Source organism: Panthera onca, chromosome X (genome assembly GCF_046562875.1).
Source record: "Panthera onca isolate mPanOnc1 chromosome X, mPanOnc1 haplotype 2, whole genome shotgun sequence".
Lineage (NCBI taxonomy): Eukaryota > Metazoa > Chordata > Mammalia > Carnivora > Felidae > Panthera > Panthera onca.
This window is the reverse complement of record NC_138357.1, coordinates 70,887,746-70,906,636: the sequence shown is the minus strand read 5'-3', so window position 1 is coordinate 70,906,636 and position 18,891 is coordinate 70,887,746. Positions and strand designations below refer to the sequence as shown.

The following is an 18,891-nucleotide window of genomic DNA, read 5'->3' as shown; positions in this document are numbered from 1 at the left end:
TAAGCATCCAACTCTTGATTTCGGTTCAGGTGGAGGTCTCATGGGTTCATGAGATTGAGGACCTTGTCACCTTGAGCTCTACACTGACAGTGCAGAGCCTGCTTGAGATTCTCTCTTTCTCTCTCTCTGCCCCTCCCCTCCCACTCTTTCTTTCTCAAAATAAATAAACATTAAAAAAAGATGTCAAGCATCTTTTCACGTGTTCATTGGCGATTTGCATATGTTCGTTGAAGAAATGTCTATTCAGATCTTTCACCCATTTTTTAAATTGGGTTTTCCTTTTATTATTGAGTTGTAAAACCTCTTTACATATTCTAGATACAAGTTCCTTATCAGGTGTATGATGGGCAAATATTTTCTCCAATTCTGTGGGTTTTCTTTTCACTTTGTTTATGGTGTCATTTGGAGCACAAAAGTTTTCAATTTAGGGGCACCTAGGTGGTTCAGTCAGTTAAGCAACTGACTCTTGGTTTCAGCTCAGGTCATGGTCTTACTGTTCATGAGTTTGAGCCCTGCATCAGGCTCTGTGCTGATGGTGTAGAGCCTGCTTAGGATTCTCTCTCTCCTTCTCTCTCTGCCCCTCCCATGCTTAAGCTCTCTCTCTCTCTCTCAAAATAAATATTTTTTAAAAAGTTTTTAATTAAATGAAGCCCAGTTTATCTATTTCTTCTGTTGCTCGTGCCTCTGGTGTCATATCTGAGAATCTGTTGCCTCATCCCTGACTTTTGAGAATGATTCCTCTGGCCAATGTTCTGGGAATGGATGGGAGGCAGGGCTGCGAAGTACTGAGCCAGAGGAAGCAATGACAGTGGCAGTAATGGGTGCTCTGTGCACAGCTTGCTGAGTCCACCAAGTACCAAATGCAGAACTTCAGCCTCCTGATTGAGGGCTGGCCTCTGAACTGCAAAGTAGCCCAGACACAGGCACAAACACTGACATGCTGTCCTTGTTTTCTTGCTTTTCTTTTATGAAAATCCCACTTCCTGCTTTTCTCCTGGTTTGAACCTGGTGAGGCAACTCAGATACCTGGAAAGACAGGCTCAGGGCCAGGTCAGGAGGTGATCTGGATGGTCTTGGGTGGCTGGGGAGGAGTCCCTATCACACTTACTCAGTGTGGGACCTGAGAAAAAGCTCTTTCTCTTTCTAGGCCTCAGCTCTATTATTTGAGGGGGTTGGATTAGTGTCCTTGGTTGCCTACAGGTTTCTGAGTGTTCACTTCCCCATTCTCAGAGAGTAACTTAATGTGCCTGGCAGAAAATATTTATTGTGGGACTGAGAAAGAGTTTAAGCAAACCACAAAGCAATATTACAATATGATCCCACATTCGTTTGGCATAGGAGAGTTTTTGGAAAGATACATCCAAGGTAGCAGCACTGCTTGTCTCTGATGTGTAGGATTGTGTGTTATTTTCTTCTTTCAGTTTGTCTGTATGTTCTGGTTTTTCACTGTGATACACATTTTTTCTTTTGTAATAAGAAACAGAAAGCATAAGAGAAAGAAATTAAAGTTGACTGTGTAAAGTTTATTTATTTATTTTGAGAGAGACAGAAACAGCACAAGTGGGGCAGGAACAGAGGAAGCAGGAGAGGATCCCAGGTGGGCTTCATGGTGTCAGTGCAGAGCCCGACACAGGGCTGGAACCCACAAACCATGAGATCATGACCCAAGCTGAAACCAAGAGCTGGACACCTAACCGACTGAGTCACCCATGCACCCCAAGTTGACTTTTGTTTTTTTAAAGAGAGAGGTTGCCTGGAAGTCATCAGCAAGAAAAAGGAATGGGAAAGATAGAAGCCCACCACATCTGTGCCAGAGATGATGGGAATGTGAAGCAATGCACCTTCTAAACTGCAGAGCGCCCTCTCTGCCAGGGGAGGTTGGGTGTCCCAGAAAGTGGACTCTGAGACGGACATTAGTATGCAGGAAGGTTATTAGGGAGGCTCTTGGGATCAACAACTGTGGAAAGTGGGTAAGGAAGCAAGATCGTACAGAGGGGATACTGTAAATTGTACCACAGTCCTGACCAAGGCTTCAGTCAGTCTAAGCAAGAGGCTCTGGTGCTGAGACATTCCCTCAGAGTTGTCCTAGGTTGGGATGAAGGAGGCACCCCAGGAAGGAGGTGTGACATTGGACAAGGCAATCACCAAAGAGGGCTAACAGCACAACGGTGTCTTAAGGCAGCTGTGCCAACACTTAGGAGAGTAAGTTGTCAGAGGTATGAGGTATGATCTGGGTGGCCACTCACAGCATCCACTATAAGGGAACTGCCTGGAAGGGTGACTTCCATGAAGGACAAGGTTATAGGCAGATATTAGGGGGATTTTGCAAGAGGAAAACCTCATTTCTGAACTCAGAGGCCTGGCTCCCTCCATCATTCTGAGCTCTGATCTCCATTCCTGAGTTGTCTCCTTAGGCAGTGACCTTTGTGGGCCATAGATGGGCCAGCCTCTAGTTTAGATGTTTCCTAGGACCCAAAACATTGCTCCAGGCTTTGTCTCTTAGGATCCTTTTATTGTTCTGGAATGCAGAGAGGGTGGAAATATTATCTGTCCCATTTTATCAATAAGGAAACCTGGGGCGGGGGCGCCCGGGTGGTTCAGTCAGTTAAGCATCTGACTCCTGATTTCAGCTCAGGTCACGGGCTCAGGGTTCATGAGATTGAGCTCTGTGTCAGGCTCTGCATCGGAGTCTGCTTGGGATTTTCTCTCTCTCTGCCTCTTCCCGCTCATTCTCTCTCTCTCTCTCTCTCTCTCTCTCTCTGTCTGTCTCTTTCTCTGTCTCTGTCTCTCTCGCAAAATAAATAAACTTTAAAAAATTTTTTTAGTAAGGAAACCTGGGTTCAGAGAGGAGATATAGCTCGGTTGAGATGAGGCAGTCTCAGAGCAAGCTCTGTTCAACTCCAGGTCGTTTTGTCCTGGTGCCACAGCTGCCCAAACTTTCAAGTGGTTTGTTTCATGGTCAAGTGGACAAATCTCTTCCTCCTCATTAATGCTAGACCAGTTTGTTCCCCACGCCCACCAATCAATTTTCAAATGAACCAGTCTCAATCCTGCAAATCACGAAGTGAAATTTGATTTAGTTGATACCACACTAAATGGCCCTGACTCTCCTGGAAAGCTGCTCTCTTTGTAGAACGCAGAATGTTCTTGCACCAAGGACAGGCCTGAGCCTCCCCCATTTGGGGTACCTGTGAGGCTGTAGGCCATTTGGCTGAGTTACTCTTATTAACCTGTGAGATCAATTGGCTGCAGGCACCAGGCAAGTGACAACACAGGCATTAATTCAGCGGTGGCCGAGGCAGCCTGACAGCTAGGTACTGATTTATCAGTCCTTTTAATGAATGGGATTGCATTTAGCTAATTTGTCTGAGACTGGCAGGAATGAGACCTTTCTCAGGCACCCTTCCTGTAATGTGCTGCCTCTTCATGGCTGCCCTGCCAGGGCAGAGGGAAGGGTGAGGGAAGGAGAAGAGGAGGCAGATGGCAAGTGGATGCCCCCTTCCTGGTCACTTTAAGGACTGGTTTGGGGGTCCAGGTATTTCTAACCTGTGTGCTGCTGTTGGGAGGCAGTGCAGTATAGGGGCAGCAGTTCCCAGATGTGATCCTCACACCAGCAGCGGTGGCAGCATCACTTGGGAATTTGTGAGAAATGAGGAATCTTGGATTCTATCCCACATCTACTTGATTAGAAAGAAACTCTGGGAGCAGGGCCCCAGAGTCTCCGGGGAATTCTGATGCTTCACTAAAGTTTGAGACCCACTGGAGGAGTTACAGGCACAAACTCCAGTACCAGGCCACCTGGGTTACTAGCTGTATGACTTTGGACAAACCACCTAACCTCTCAGTGTGTCAGTTTTTGGTATGTTAGATGAGGGAAATAATAGCACTGGCCTTTTAGGGTTGCTGTGAGGATTAAATTTGCAACGTGCTTAGAGCAACGTCCAGGACATGGTAAGGGCCATATATATTATAGGAAATAATGGAGCCAAGGACTTCTGTCTTCTCCCTTAGAATGACAGTGATTCTAAGTAAAATACTGGATCATAAAGTTCCTATGATGTTATAAGTAAAAAAAAAAAAAAACACGGTGCAAAATTGTATCTTTCCTGTGATTGTTCGTATACAAAAATATGTATGTAGATGGACAAGGTAAAATTATGGATGATTTCTTTCTCTAATCACAAACTTGTGAAATGTGGCTAAATAGGATACATTTTTGGAATCAAAATGTTAAATATATTCAATTGCACAAAAGAAATGTACTGGATCAGAGATAACCATGGGCAGAATTGAAGTAAACACTACTCTAGAGGACTCAAGATACAGGACTGCCATACCAGGTCTCCATCTCCACTCAGGGACAGGAGGGCACTTGTGAGCTCATCAGGTTACATCAGAGCAAAGCACAAAGTGTCTCCGGGTTAGAAGGGATGAGATGCGAGCCAGAGTCTGGTCCAACTGAGGAATCTCAAGCAAGGATGGTTGGCTCCAGAGAGGACACTGGGAATTGGGCATGAGGGCTGGGCAATGGACTCATCCTCAGGAAAGGAGAAAGTGTCCAGCTGAGAACCAGCAGGGTCTTGGAAGCTGGGAGAACTTGCTGACTGCTGTGGACAAGTCTCCACATTTGTTGGGAGCTTCAACTAGATCTCCATCTGTAAAGGAGTGAAATACAGCTAGCCAGCAGGGTCTATATCTCCATCTTGCCACCTACATATCTCTCTGTACCAGAAGACTTCTGATTGGGCTATAAAATCGTGGCTTAGGTCCAGGATAGCTGACTTCAAGATCAAGATCCAGGTCAGATTATTGGGGTGGGTGTGTGGTAAGCTTGAAGCTCCATCCATTTGTGCTGCTCTCAGGACCAATTTCCTCTTTTAAACTATGGCACCTAGAACAAAGACACGTCAGTAAGGGTTTGCTGAGATCTAGTATGGTGCCTTTCTCTACAGAGTGTTTCTATGCACCCCAGGAAATAGTTTACTTTTCAATGAATGCATTCCCTATTGATACATGTTCACTATGGAATATTCTAAGATGCACTAGAATTTCTGCAGTGTATCACACAGCTACCCTGATCTCATATTGTAGACTTTGTTTTGAGGTTTGAGTATGATATTGTGGTACATTTCTCACTTACCAAGCTTCTTTTCTGTAATGAGCTTTATTGAGACATAATTCGTGCACATACCATACAACCCATCCACTTAAAATGTACAATTCCATGGGTTTTGGTATATGTAAGGAATTGTGTAGCCATTACCACAATTTTAAAACACTGAGGGTTGATGGGGGGTGGGAGGGAGGGGAAAGTGGGTGATGGGCATTGAGGAGGGCACCTGTTGGGATGAGCACTGGGTGTTGTATGGAAACCAATTTGACAATAAATTTCATTTTTAAAAAAGGAAAAGCATGAAAAAAAATAAATCATTGCCTACTTTGGGTTTCAGAGATTTACACCTATATTTCCTTTTAAGTTTTATAGTTTTAGGGGCGCCTGGGTGGCTCAGTCGGTTAAGGGGCCGACTTCGGCTCAGGTCATAATCTCGCGGTCCCTGAGTTCGAGCCCCACGTCGGGCTCTGTGCTGACAGCTCAGAGCCTGGAGCCTGTTTCGGGTTCTGTGTCTCCCCCTCTCTGACCCTCCCCCGTTCACGCTCTGTCTCTCTCTGTCTCAAAAATAAATAAACGTTAAAAGAAAGTTTTATAGTTTTAGCTATCACATATAAGTCTTTGATCCATTTTGAGTTTAATTTTGTATGAATGTGAGAATAAATTTCAACTTCATTCTTTTGCATGTGGAAATCCAGTTGTCCCAGCACCACTTTTTGAAAAGACTGTTCTTTCTTCATTGAATGAACTTGAAACTTTTGTCAAAAGCCAATTGGCCACAGATGTGTGAGTTTATTTCTGAACTCTCAATTGTATTTCACTGATCTATATGTCCATCCTTATGCTAGCAGCACACTATTTTGATTACGGTAGCTTTGTATAAAGTTTTGAAATCAGGAAGTGTGAGGTTTCTCCAGGTTCTTTTTCAAGATTGTTTTGGCCATTCTGGGCCCCTTGAATTTCCATATAAATTTTAGAATCAGCTTGTCCATTTCTACAAAGAGTTGAGTTGAGCTTCTGATAGGGATTGCGTTGAATCTGTAGATCATTTGGAGGAGTATGGCCGTCTTAACAGTATTAAGTATTTTGATCCATGAACATAGGATGTCTTTCCATTTGTTTCAATCTTCTTTAATTTTTTTCAACATGTTTTGTAAGTTTTCAGTGTACAAGGCTTGTACCACTTTTGTTTAATTTATTTGTGTTTCATTCTTTTGATTATACTATAAATTGAATTGGTTTAATTTATTTCAGATTGTTCATTGCAAGTGTATAGCAATAAAAATTTTTATATTGACTTCATATCCTGAACACTTGAACTTAGTTATTAATTCTAATAGTCTTTCAGTAGATTCTTTAGGATTTCTATATACAAGATCATGTCATCTTCACATATAGTTAGTTTACTTCTTCCTTTCTAATCTTTCCAATGCCTTTTACTTTTTCTTATCAAATTGCTCTGGCTATAACCTCCAGTAGAAGTGGTGAGGGTGGATACTCTTGCCTTGTTCCTGATCTTGGGAAAAGCTTCTAGTGTTTCACCATTGAGATGTTACTGTGGGTTTTTCATAGATGCCTTTTGTCAGTTTGAGGAAGTTCCTTTATATTACTAGTTTGTTGAGTGTTTGGGGATTTGTTGTTGTTTGTTTGTTTGTTTTTTATCATGAAGAGGTGTTGGATTTTGTCAGATACCTTTTCTCTATCAGGGTAATTATGTCTCTGTTTTTTATTGTATTGATATGTGTATTTCATCAACTGATTTTCACATTACAAGTTTGCATTCCTGGGATGAATCCTACTTGACCATGGTGTATGATCCTCTTTATATATTGCTGCATTTGGTTTGCTAGTATTTTGTTGAAGAATTTTGTGTCTGTATTTATAAGAGATATGGGTCTATAGTTTTCATTTCCTGTGTTTTTGTCTAGTTTTTGGTATCAGGGTAATACTCACCTGATAGAATGAGTTGAGAAGTGTTATACTGTGAAAGAGTTTGTGAAGAATTGACATTAATTCTTAAATTAACTTAAGAATTAATTTAAAAATTAATTAATTTTTAAATACTTATTTAAAAAATTTTTAAGTTTTTAAATAATTATTTTAAAAATGATTTTAAAAATTAAAAAAATTTAAATGTTTGGTATAATTCACCAAAGAAGCCATATATATCTGGGCTTTTCTTTGTGGGTAGTTTTGATTACTAACTCAGTCTCTTTACTTATTATAGGTTTATTTGGAGTTCCTATTTCTTCTTCAGTCGTTTTTAATAGTTGGTGTCTTTCTAGAAATTTATGCATTTCATCTAAGTTCATAATGTGTTTGTACAATTGTTCATAGTTATTCTTTATAATCCTTTGTTTCCAGTTTGATTATAATGTCCCCTCTCTCATTTCTCATTTTAGTAACTGGGATCTTCTCTTCTTTATTCTTGGTCAATCTAGCTAACCAAAGTTCTTTTGTATTTTCATTTGGTCCTCAGTCTCCTTCTGCCTATGTTTGGGAGACTTGGCCAATCTAAGAACATACATATATTTCTTTTATAGTAAATAAAATTAAGTCTTCTTCACATTCCAGCATATGGAGCTCTCACCCTGCCTCCCGCCCCCAAATCATACTGTTCTGTTCCCTTGACCAACTGAGGTAGATTTATTCTGAACCAGCTTCTTTATTAGCCAATAGCTATAGTTCATAAAGCTATCGCAATTGTACCCTCTCACTTTGGAAAATGAGATGCAGCCTTTTTAGCACATGGACATCAGCCAAGTGTTGCTCATTTCTGGGTAAATATCAGGGCCCAGGGAAGAGCAGAAGGCAGCAGACCCTGGCCAGCTGGGACCTCCAAGCAAGGCATTGTGAGTAGGCTTGGGGTCTGGTTTTTGTGAACAGTGCTCTCTTTGAGTCTTGAATGGGAATAGAGGCAAGTTAGAAAAGCAGAGGCCTACTGCCGTTTTGACCATTTGTCTCCTTGGCCATGGCGCCCAGGACTGTGCTGCCCTGGTTGGCAGGGAATCAGCTGACAGGTGGCAAATTCAGGAAGTCAGGAAAAAAGCATTTGGTATTTTGAGAAAGTGTCAATTCTGACTATTGTTCTGGGATTCATGGCACAGTTAGTAATATTTCCCCTTCCCTCTGTGAGCCCTAAAGCCTGGCTGGGATGCTAGGGTAGAAGAAGAATCCATTAGCTCAGAAAATGTCTTAGAGCCAATAAAATATCCACTTAAGGATTATTTCCAGACTAATGAGAAATCTGTGTGTGCAAGCAGGTCCAAATTTTAAAATGGAGTAAAACCCACCAAGATTTCACTGGTTAAGGAAGTAGCAAGAAATCAACTCTTAGGGATGGGTGTGTGGTGAGTTTAAAACTCAAACCAAGTGTGACAGCCTCAGCCCCACCCTGGGCTGCTGACTCAGGACCAAGAGGAAGAGGGAGCTGCCGGACTTCATGATTTCTGTAAACAGTTCTTGAAAGAGAAACCACACACTTGTCCTTCTGCCAGCCCCCAGCTTCTCGTCACATCTGACAGTGCAGCCATTGTCTTTTCTCTGACACCCAAGGGCAGGGCTCCTTAACTTGAGCTCCATGAACCTTTGAAGGTATATGTGGAGAGAATTTAGGGGATCTATGAACTTGAATGGGAAAATTATTTTATCTTTTTTCCACTAATCTCTAACAGAAATTTAGCATTTCCTCAAGTTCATAATGTAGGCAACAAGCCAAAATAGTATTAGCAGTATCTGTTACTTTATCCCTAATAGAAATCACAAATATTTTCATATCACATCACAGTTATATTTCAAAAAAGTTACTTATGCTCATCATCACTTCAAAACTTCTACCTACAGATTTACCACTAAATCTTGTGATTTAATGCATTATTAAAGTAGTAATATAACTAGATCATAATTTCTTTAAAATATTTTAAAACTATTTCAATATGATTGTTTTCCTCTGTAATTCTATGGATTTTATTTTATGCACCTGAAAACATTATTCTGAGAGGGGGTCCAGTGGCTTCACCAAACTTCTAGAAGGATCTATGACCTAAGAGAGATTAAGACCCTGACCTGGATCTTGGTGCTCTCCTGATCCACTGGCCTCACTTCTGATCTACAGACCTTCCTTTATATTACTTGGAGGGCTCGAAAGCACTTGCATGCTAGTGCTGCGACACTGAGCAAGTTAAAGTTTCCATGCCATTTCTTAACCTGCAACATGGGGACTAATAACACTACCTACCTCATATGGTTGTTGTAATCATTCAATGAGTTAATAAATGTAAAGCACTTAGTGCCCAGCAAATAGTAAGTGCTAATAACTAGTAGATATTTTTATTGTTGTTGGTTCATATCAATTATTTTGCTAATATACACTATTATTATCTCCAATTTTAGAAGAAGGAAATGGGGCTTAAAGAGGTGAAATAACCAACCCAAGAGTATCCAACAAGGAAGTGGCAGAGCCAGGGTTCAAAGCCAGGTCTGTGTGATTCTCAAGCCCACTGGATGTTACCTTGTGCCCCACAACTGAGAGGGAGCGATGGCTCCCCAAAGAGATGGAGGCCATCAACAGGGTGCTCAGTTGGGAATGAACAACCAGCTCTGCAAACTCTTGCTTTCTCTTGCCCAACTTTTTCCTACTGTCCACACCCCCAACTTGACTGGGAAGTGTGGGGGCGCAGTGCTTGCATACAGTGAACCCTCTGCCAGATCTTAGGAGGCTAGTAGTCCTTCCAAAGGCCACGTGCAAAGGGGACAAGTGCATGTTTTCACACTGAACAGCAAGCAGCCTTGCAGCAACAAACTCGTTTGGAGTCATGAACCAGCCTCTGCTCCCAGGTGGAACTTGAGCTTCACAGAGCAGTGGGGTCGGAAGCAGGGAAGGAAGTGAGGGCTCAGAAAGGCAAGAGTTTGTCTGTGGGGTGAAGGCAGTTTCGTGGAGGAAGTGATCTTTGAGCTGATAAGATTGCCAGTTGGGCCAGAAGTGACTTATGACTTCTTAAGGCAGAGGGTAGAGGGTATGCAAAGGCCCAGAGGCATGAAAGGGCCTGGTAGATAAGGAAAGAAGGGAGTAACTTGGGATGTCTGGAGTTTGGACTGAATGGAAGAGGGAAGAATGATGGCATGGGTAGACGAGATGGCACAGGTAGTTTATGAACAGATAGTGAAGAATGCCAGAATCAGATCCGCAGGTCTTCCAATAGAGGAAGGAGAGCTCTTGGAAGGTTTTTGAATAGGGGCAATGGGACCAGATTTGTGTGTTCAAAGGACCACACCGACCCCCAAGCTCTCAGGAAGGTGGATTGATTAGAAGGGGTAGAGACAAGAAACTGGTTAGACCAGCAGCAAGGCTATTTGGTAGCCCAGGTGAGAGATGAGGAGAAGCTGGACTGTGGGGGAGAAGTCTGGAGCTTGTGGAATTCTCTCTGTTTTTTGTCTCCATGTAAGTGGTAGGGAAGAGGTAGGACGGCAATTGCTGGGGGCACTTGCCCTCCTCATGTTTCTACATGGGTCTCATGAAGCAGGGCTTCCTCAGGCCAGAGCATAATTGCCATGAATTCACATTCTAGCCCTTTCCATTTATTAACAGCCCACAGCAAGAGCAAAATCAAAAGCCAGGGTCCTACTTTCTGGCACCCCTCTCCCAGGGGAGTTGCTGGGGGGAGGGGCCCCAGCTACTCTCCTATGTGAGGCAGGCAGGAAGAGAAGAGGGGACATAAGGAGCAGGCCAGAGCCTGCCCTGTCAAAGGAAATATCCATCCTCCTAAGCATTTCAAGAGACTGTTTTCTTCCAAGTAGGTCCCACTGTTACCACAGCAACTGAGAACCCTGGCTTTGTGTTTCTGTGTCTGTTGAGTCCCTGGGGAGAAGGGGCCTTCAGAGCTTTCCCTAGGCTGGTCAGGATGCAGGAAGTGCTAGCCAGAGGTGGAGCCTCCCAACACCATTTAGTGGGTAATCTCTTGCCTTGTTAATGCCTGTCCTTAACCCCCCAGGGAGAGGCCAAGGTTCCATTTGAGTCAGTTCTGGCTTAGGTTCCAATGAACCTGGTTTCTCAGGTCCAGACTTCTGCATCCATCCTTTGGCACATCTCTTTCAGGAGGGTGCAATCTGAGCAGGTATCCAGGAGGGGTGAGCTCACAACCAACCCTGGCACATGCTGGGGGACAGTTGCACAAATATTCCTTCATCACTTACTACGTGCTAATACAGGATCTCCAGGCTTGTTTTTGCTCCAGGGGAGCTCTATGGGAAGGCTCAAAACCTAACTGACCATTAAATGTCACCCAGGATAGTCCCCAAGGCTTTTTTCTGCATTAGGTTAGGCATTAGAATTGCCTAGGGAGCTTTTCAAAAATAGAAATTCCTGGAGATTCTGATTCTACCAGTATGGGCAAGTAAGGGTGGAGGTTAAGATGGCCAACTGCTGAATTTCATAGTTGAACTCAAGCAAGTGACCTTGAGCTACTAGGTCCCTACAGAATGAATAATGGGAACTGTGGGGCCCACTTCACAGGCAGCAAGATGCTCTCTGCCTTCCTCCATACCTTGGGGACAGGGTTTTTATGACTCTTACAATCTTTGCTGCCCTTCTATTGCCCCCACTTTTTGCTTCCTTTTTCCTTTCTTTTATGCCAATATTTCCTTACTCTTGGTATGCAAAAGGGCTTCTGTGAGGTGCAACCTGGCTACCTTCCATTGGGCAGCCAGGACCCCAGGTGGGGGTCTGCCCATCTCCTGGATCCCATACTCTGTTGTAGCAGCCCAGGAAGGCATTCTCATTTCTGGCATCCTCATAAATCTGCTGAGTCATCCTGAGCCCCCATCAACTCAAGTTCTCTGATTTTTTCCCACAAATTTCTCCTAAGCCACATCTCTCCCACTCAGGCTTCTGTGGTTGTTTTTCTGAACCTGACTACAAGATCTCACATGTGCACCTTGTAAAGGCCATTTCAGCACACACTTCCAGGTTAGGGAAATTTGGAGGGGGAGCTCCTGATTCCATTATGGAAGGGATCCTCTAGTCCTCCAAACTTCATGCCATCTGCAGATGCCCTTGGCAGGCCGCCTTGACATTTCCATCCAGCAGCCCATTTATTCCACTCATTTCTTCATTCATGTACCAAACTAGGTTTGAGATCCTACTGTTTACCCAGCCTTGTGCTGGGCACCAGGAACCCAACAGTGACTAGACAGATGTGGAAGCTGTGGTCTGAATAGGAATGGGACTCAGGTACAGTCCCAAATCAAGTCAGTGTCAGGGCTGGACTGCAATCCAGGGCTCTTTCCCCTATACTCACAAGGCCTTTGGCTGCTGGGTTGGGGCAAGGCTCACCCTCCTCTTATTTTCCTCCACCTGCTCTGATGGGGCATGACACAACCTGGGCTCACCTATCCCTACCTGTGATGGCATGAGAAACTCTAGGGGGTGCTAGAGACCTTGTCTGACCCCCTGAAGCAGAAACGGAAGCCCCAGTGCTCACTGATGCGGCCCACAGCACCACAGCTCTGTCCCTCCCCCAGAAGGGGCAGTCAGCCACACACACATACTCATCACCTTAAACTCAGCACCTTACTCTTCAGGTCCTTCCCTGCAGGGCAGAGCGGCCACCTGGCTGGTTCTCCCAGAGCCTCCAGAGACAGTGCACCTGATGCACATATCTGCTTGCTTTGGCAAGGACCCAGAATTCAGCCAGGTTGAGACTTGAGCTCATTGAGGGAATTTCTTGGGATCAGCATAGGGTATTAGAGTTGAGAGAGTATGAGTTTGGGAGTCACAAATACCCAAGTCCCACATGGAACCTAGTGTCTCTGAAATTCAGGTCGTTCAGCTCTAAAAGGAAACACATTACCTGCTGCGCTGACTTGTTGTGGGAATGGAATGAGGTGTTGGTGAAAGTTGGTCAGAAACATGCTGGTTTCCTCTCTCCTCCTTTCCTCCCTCCCTCCCCACTTCCCTCTTCCTTCCTTCCTTCCTTCCTTCCTTCCTTCCTTCCTTCCTTCCCCCCAACCTCTTAAAGGGGCAAAGCAAATGTGCTTTGTTTCTCATTGTGCTCCTGTAAGCTTGGGGGAGGGTGGGCAGGACAGGGTGGGTGCGCAGACCTAGGAGATAGTAAGGGCAGTGAGTGGAGGCAGAAAGGGGCAGTGTCCCAGGAGCTAACTCCTGGGCAGTCATGGAACTGTGGAAAAGCTACTTGCCAGCTGTAAACCTTGGGCCAGTGACTTCTCCTCTCTAAGCCTTTGTTCAATCATCTGTAAGATGAGGATAAGATGAAATGAGATAAAGATGTGAAGTGCCCAGCAAAGTACTTGTACCTAGTAGGGGGCTCAGTAAACATTCCCACCCACTGTCCCAGGGGGAGAAATTCCAATTCATAGCTGGGAAACATTACCAAATCCAAGAATGGGATTCAGTTTCTTCTGACCCTACAGTCTGTGAGGAGCAGTGAAATCTTGCTGGAAGCGGTTCTGTGTGAACCGCTCTGGGCATGTGTATTTAAAAATATTCAGCCACCAGCTCACTGGTGTCCCATAGCACCACCTAGTGCCACAAAATGGAAGGGCCTTCCCACCTCACCAGCCTCACCCCGCCCCTGGGCCTCCCCCCGCTCTGGTCAGTGTGTGTGTGTGTGTGTGTGTGTGTGTGTGTGTGTGTGTGTGTGTTGGGGGCCAGGAGGGGTGCCGTTATAGGATGATAGGACTGGGCCACTCATACCTTTATATCCCAGTAAGTAGAGAACTAATGCTATTTTTCAAGATGGCTAATCCTTTTATCTCCCTCCCAACAACTGCCATCCACAAATGCGTAGGACTCTAGGTAGGTCCCTTGAGCCTCACTGGGCCTTAGTTTCCTCATCTAAGGGTCACAGGGCTTCAGGCTAGGGTTGATTCAGGCAAGGTGCCTGTGTCTGATGCCTATTGAGTACTCATCTATGTTTGCTCAATAATGCAGAGAGACACAATCTTTACACACCCTTTATATTTTTATTGAGGAGAAAGCTTTAGCATACAGAATGATTTCTTATCTTCACAACACAGTAATGCAACAATAACACAATAACAATAACACATTTGTTTCAAGTGGGTTTCCTCCCGAGTCTCTGGGAATCCTTGGGCTGCCTTCATACCCCCCCGCCGCATGCATTTCCCCACCCCCACCCCCACCCCTCTTTCAACCCAAGAAAGCACCCAAAGCCCATAGTTCCTCTTACAGCTCTTGTGGCTGTTACATCACAACAAATATTGAAGATCTGGGGAAAGGGGGAGAGAAAGAGGGTCAAGGGGAAGCCCAAGCCCCCTGCCACCAGAGGGTCAGAAACCAGCTCACTGCTCATCCGCTATTTTCCCGGCAGAGACTACAAGGCTCAGGGTGAGAAGCACCATGGGAACAGGCAGGGCCTGTGCTGAGGGGTCCCTGGAGGTTGGGGTGCAAGGCACCTGTCCTTTGCACTTCTCACTCAGGGACATGGGCAGCAGGGCCAGCGTGTCGACTGTCAGCAAACAGGGTCCACAGCCTAGAAGAATAGCAGTTCCCCTTCTGGAACTCTCTCCTGAGGAAATAGCTGAAAAACAGACAAAATTTTCTTTACAAGGTTGTTGACTCCCATACTGGTGGGAATGGAGAAAACCAGGCAACTGAAATGTCCAACGAATCAGGAGAATGCTTAAATAAATTATTCAGTATGCATGACTGCATCGGTGGCAGCCATTTTAAATCCTGCTGATCAAGAGCTTACAGGATGATCTCAGCTTTGAAGAGACAGAGTGAGAACACGCTAGAAAGAAAGGCAACAAAGTGTTAATAGTACTTGCATCTGTGTGGTCAGGTCCTGAATGTTTGGGGGTGTTTGTCCTTATAGTTTTGTCTATTTTCCATATTTTTCTATAATGATTCTCTATTATTTTTCTCCTTGGAGAAGGAGGGAGCCTTTTTAAGAGGTAGCAACAGGTTATAGGAACCCGGCTCCACTGATCCCCAGGCTAAGAAGTGGGTTATAAACAAAAGGGCTTCTTACCTCCCAGTGATGAATAGAGACCTCACCAGAAACCAGCCGGAGGACTGGGTTTCTCTTGTGACTCCTCTTCCTCCAGCTCCTTCCTCTTGCCTCCAGGCTCAAAATCCTAAGGCTGGGCTGAGGTTATCTGTCAGACTCCGGTGAGGAACAGAGGCAGAGTTCACTATGTTTTCTTCCCTCTGGCCACAGACACTGTGGCTACATGTGCCCAGCTGCCAGACACTAGGCAGGAGGCTCAGTGTTGGGGGAAGTTCAGGCCAGCAGCAGGTCTGGCTGGCATTCTGTGGCCAGAGTGACATAGTATGTACTTTTTCACTGCAGAAGCAGTGTCCTCTAGACCCAAGACAAGCAGCAAGACCTTTTATGAGGGCACCTAGGTTGGTACCCAGAAGTCCCAGGGATTACTAGGAGGCAGTCACACTCTTAAGCCTCATTGTCTAATGGAGGTCCAGCACCAGGCCATGGCTGCCCCCCCCCCCATATAAGAAACATGAGGACATCCCAGATTAAGGCTGCAGTGCGTGCAGTCTCTGTAAACAGAACCTTCCTCTCTCCTCTCAGAACTAAGGAATAATTTAGGTCGAAATTAAAGAGCAGTCCTTGGGCCCTCTCTCTTTTAGCAGTCCAGAAAAGAAAGGCCAATTAGGCCTCCTCTGGAATCTCAAGGAAGGCAAGTCTCCTGCAAAGACCTTTGGCTGGGGACCGCAGTCCAAGGCCTGGTCAGGGAAAGAGACCACTGTCCCTAAGGAAAGAGTCATTCCTTACAATGTCAAACTGACTTGCTGCTGCTTCCTCCTTCTCCTCCTCCCTGTCCTCCACCTTTTAGGCAATGTCAAGAAAAGGGTTAGAGCCTGTAACATCGGACTCTAATGGCTGGGGATGCCCGGGAAGGCAGTGTGGTAAGAGGAGAGGGTCCCAGATTTGGCGAGCTGGTCCAAGGGCCCTGCCACAGTAGTCTGTGTGGAGGAGGAACAAGCTTGCTCAGTCAGTCAAGAACAAATCTCAGCCAAGTTGTCCATCCGATGTGTGGCTTTGTGTGCGCACACTGGGCTAGATGTAGAGTTCTCTTCAGGGCCCTTCTGCTGGAGGTGTGGCTTGAAGCAAGTGTCGGTTTCTAGGTACATCTCTTGATACCATCCTGCTCTCCGTTGATTATATCTAGTAAGTGGCCTCGGTGGCTTTAGGAGTTCAGTGTAGCCTGTCCTTTTGCTCATTGGTGTGGGGGCAGATCAGTGAGGCATTGGGTGAAGTCCTGGTGATCCAGTCAGAGGATAAAACCATAGAACGCAGGGTGAATAAACGCAGGAGAGGTGAGGGTTAGGAACAACTAGAGGGGAAATACAAGAGGGTGACCAGTTAGTTCTTTTATGGGAACAGGCCCAGAAACCTTCTAACTTGTGGCAAGCCTGAGCAGAGTGCACACCAAGAGGACAGCTATCGCTGATCCCTTCTTTCCCAGGTGGCCTTGGTTGGATGCGCGGCACTCGCTGGTCAGGGCTGCAAGATGATCCGGTGTTCTAGAAGTCTTCTTCGGGCTCTGCAGGTCTGGAACTCCCTCAAGTACTGGTCAGCAAAAGGGGCAGGTGTGGCAGCGATAGCAGGGGCAGGGGACGCAGTAGAAGGGTGTGTTCTGCTTGGCCAGCTCGCCCCAGCACTCACACGCGAATTCGGCCACGTGCCGCCCGGTGGCCCCCCTGTCTCGGAGTGAGGCGGAATAGCACCGGGGGACGTCTTCGAATCTGGCGTTGCCCCAAGCGACCTGCGCGGCGAATCAGTGGCGGCGAACTGTAGAACGGTGAATTAGTACCCGGAAGGCCCTCCAGAAGCGGGACTCGGTTCTGGTTCCTCCGCCTGCTAGGCTGTATGATGGGAGGCGATGCATCCAGGAAATTTTCATGATAGTAGCCAGTAGTCTGGGATGAAGCGTGGGCAACGGTCGGCTCCATCTCCATCAGCTCGTCGAGGTCATCATCTTGGGTCTCATCCTCTGACTCTTGCTCCTGTTCTGGCTCTTGCTCTGTCTCCTGCTCTGGCTCCTGGCCCCCATCTGCACCTGCCTCCCCACCCTTATTCTCATCTTCATCCTCGCTCCTCTTGAATATGTTCACCTCCACACCCACATCCACCTCCTCGTCCTCATCGTCCTCTTCCTCCACTTCCTGTTTCTGCTTCATCTCCTCCAGCTGCTTCTTCCTCATCTCTTCCTCCTTCTTCCTCTTCTCCTCCTCCTCCTTCGCCTCCTGCTGAATACCTCTCACGTGCCTTCGCTGTTCCCTGTCGTAAAGCTTGCGCCTGCGTGCCTGTTCATCTTCGTCACTGTAGTACTCTTCTTCATCACTGTCGTCGATATTAGGGTCCTTAGCAAAAGGGAAGAAGATGTTGCGAACCCCAGGGAGAGGGATTGGCTTGGGGACACGCACTTTTCTTTCTATCTCCACACATTCGAGAATCAGCTCATCCAGGTCGGCCATTTCGGTTGACCATAAGAGCTCCTTGCGGAAGAATTCTGACAGGCCTTTAAGGAATTGGTTTTGAAGGCGGCAGTCATCCCAAGACAAGAATTGGGCCAGGAACTGAAAAGCATCCGCATAGCTGCCTAGAGTACAATCCCCCTGCTTGAGCTTGCGGATGGCCTTTTTAGCCACACTCGGGGGGATGGGCCCGCAGAATTCCTTACGGATCTCATCCAGGAAGCGTGGGAAGTTGGCACGCAGGGGGCTTCCTTCCCGGGTGACTGAGATGGCCCAGTCCTTGGCTTCACCAGTGAAAAAGGAGATCAGAAAGGCCACCCGCTCGGCGCCCCCGGGGAAATGATCCTCATGGTCAGCTATGAAGGTCTCTAGCCGCATCAGGAATTCGGCCAGATAGACCGGGTCGCCCGAGAAGGGCTCTAACTCAGGCCGCTCCAGCGGCGGCAAAGGAGGCTGTGCCGGCTGCTCCTTCGATGGGGGCGGGGGCAGCGCCGGCGGGGGCGGGATGGGCAGCGGGGGAGGGTCGACAGGCGCGTCGGAGGTACCGCAATCCTGGATCACGCTAATCAGCAGTTCGTCCGAGGCATACTCGGGCTCCGCGCGAGGGGGAGGCCAGCACAAGAAAGGCAGCTCTCCCTCGGGAACTGCGTCGATCTCGCTGAGCGGGAACTCAAAGTTCTCCTCGGCAAGGACGGGCACCACCGGCACTGGCCAGCGGATGTAGCTCGAGACGTTGCCCCGCAAAGAATTAACCTCGGCTAGGGCTCTTCCGAGCTGAAGGCCTAAGTTGGCATTCTCCCCGCGAAGGGCATTTAATTCTTCTCGCAGGGCCACGTTCGCCATGCGCAGGCTGTTTAGATTTCCTGCGGCCTCGGACATTAGGATTAGCTCCGGGGCCCTGAGTCTGAGGGCGGGGGCGAGGGTGGGGGTGGGGAGCTGGAGGCCGCGAGGGGAGGCTGAAATGCGGCGGCGGGGTGCGGGGGGAGGGGACCGAAGTGCCGCGGCGGGGCGCGGGAGAGGCCGAGCCACACCCACTGGGGCGAGCACGGAGGGCGGGCGCTCCGGGCTGAGTGCCCAGTGGCTCGGCCCGGGGCGTTTTACCTCGTCCCAGGGATCGGAGAGGGCGGGCGGCGGCGGTAGCTGGGAAGACGCGGGCGGCAGGCGGCGGCGGCACGGGCAGAGGCCGGTGGAGCGGGAGGGAGCTGCCTGCGGCAGGATCTGTCGAGGAAAAATCTTGCGGCTGGCGAGTCCCCGCATTTTAAGCGCAGCCTCGCTCCGCCCCCCCACCCCCGACAGGGCG

The 18,891-nt window shown here is 47.1% G+C and overlaps 2 protein-coding genes across 4 annotated transcripts in view; one reads left to right on the top strand and one right to left on the bottom strand.

The window, feature by feature from the left end:
- The window catches only part of NHSL2 (NHS like 2), a 75,623-nt gene that overhangs the window by 35,559 nt on the left and 21,173 nt on the right, over positions 1-18,891 (top strand). The window lies entirely within an intron of this gene.
- Positions 14,070-18,870, bottom strand: RTL5 (retrotransposon Gag like 5). Of its 2 annotated transcripts, none has more exons than XM_081793776.1 (2): positions 15,121-18,870; positions 14,070-14,667 (listed from the first exon to the last, which is right to left on the bottom strand). In XM_081793776.1, the coding sequence occupies exon 1, from the start codon at positions 18,846-18,848 to the stop codon at positions 16,776-16,778; it is 2,073 nt and encodes a 690-aa protein (XP_081649902.1). In that variant the 5' UTR covers positions 18,849-18,870; the 3' UTR covers positions 14,070-14,667; positions 15,121-16,775. The 2 variants fall into 2 exon arrangements, with proteins under 2 accessions (XP_081649902.1, XP_081649903.1); XM_081793777.1 differs by having other exon boundaries at positions 14,070-14,655.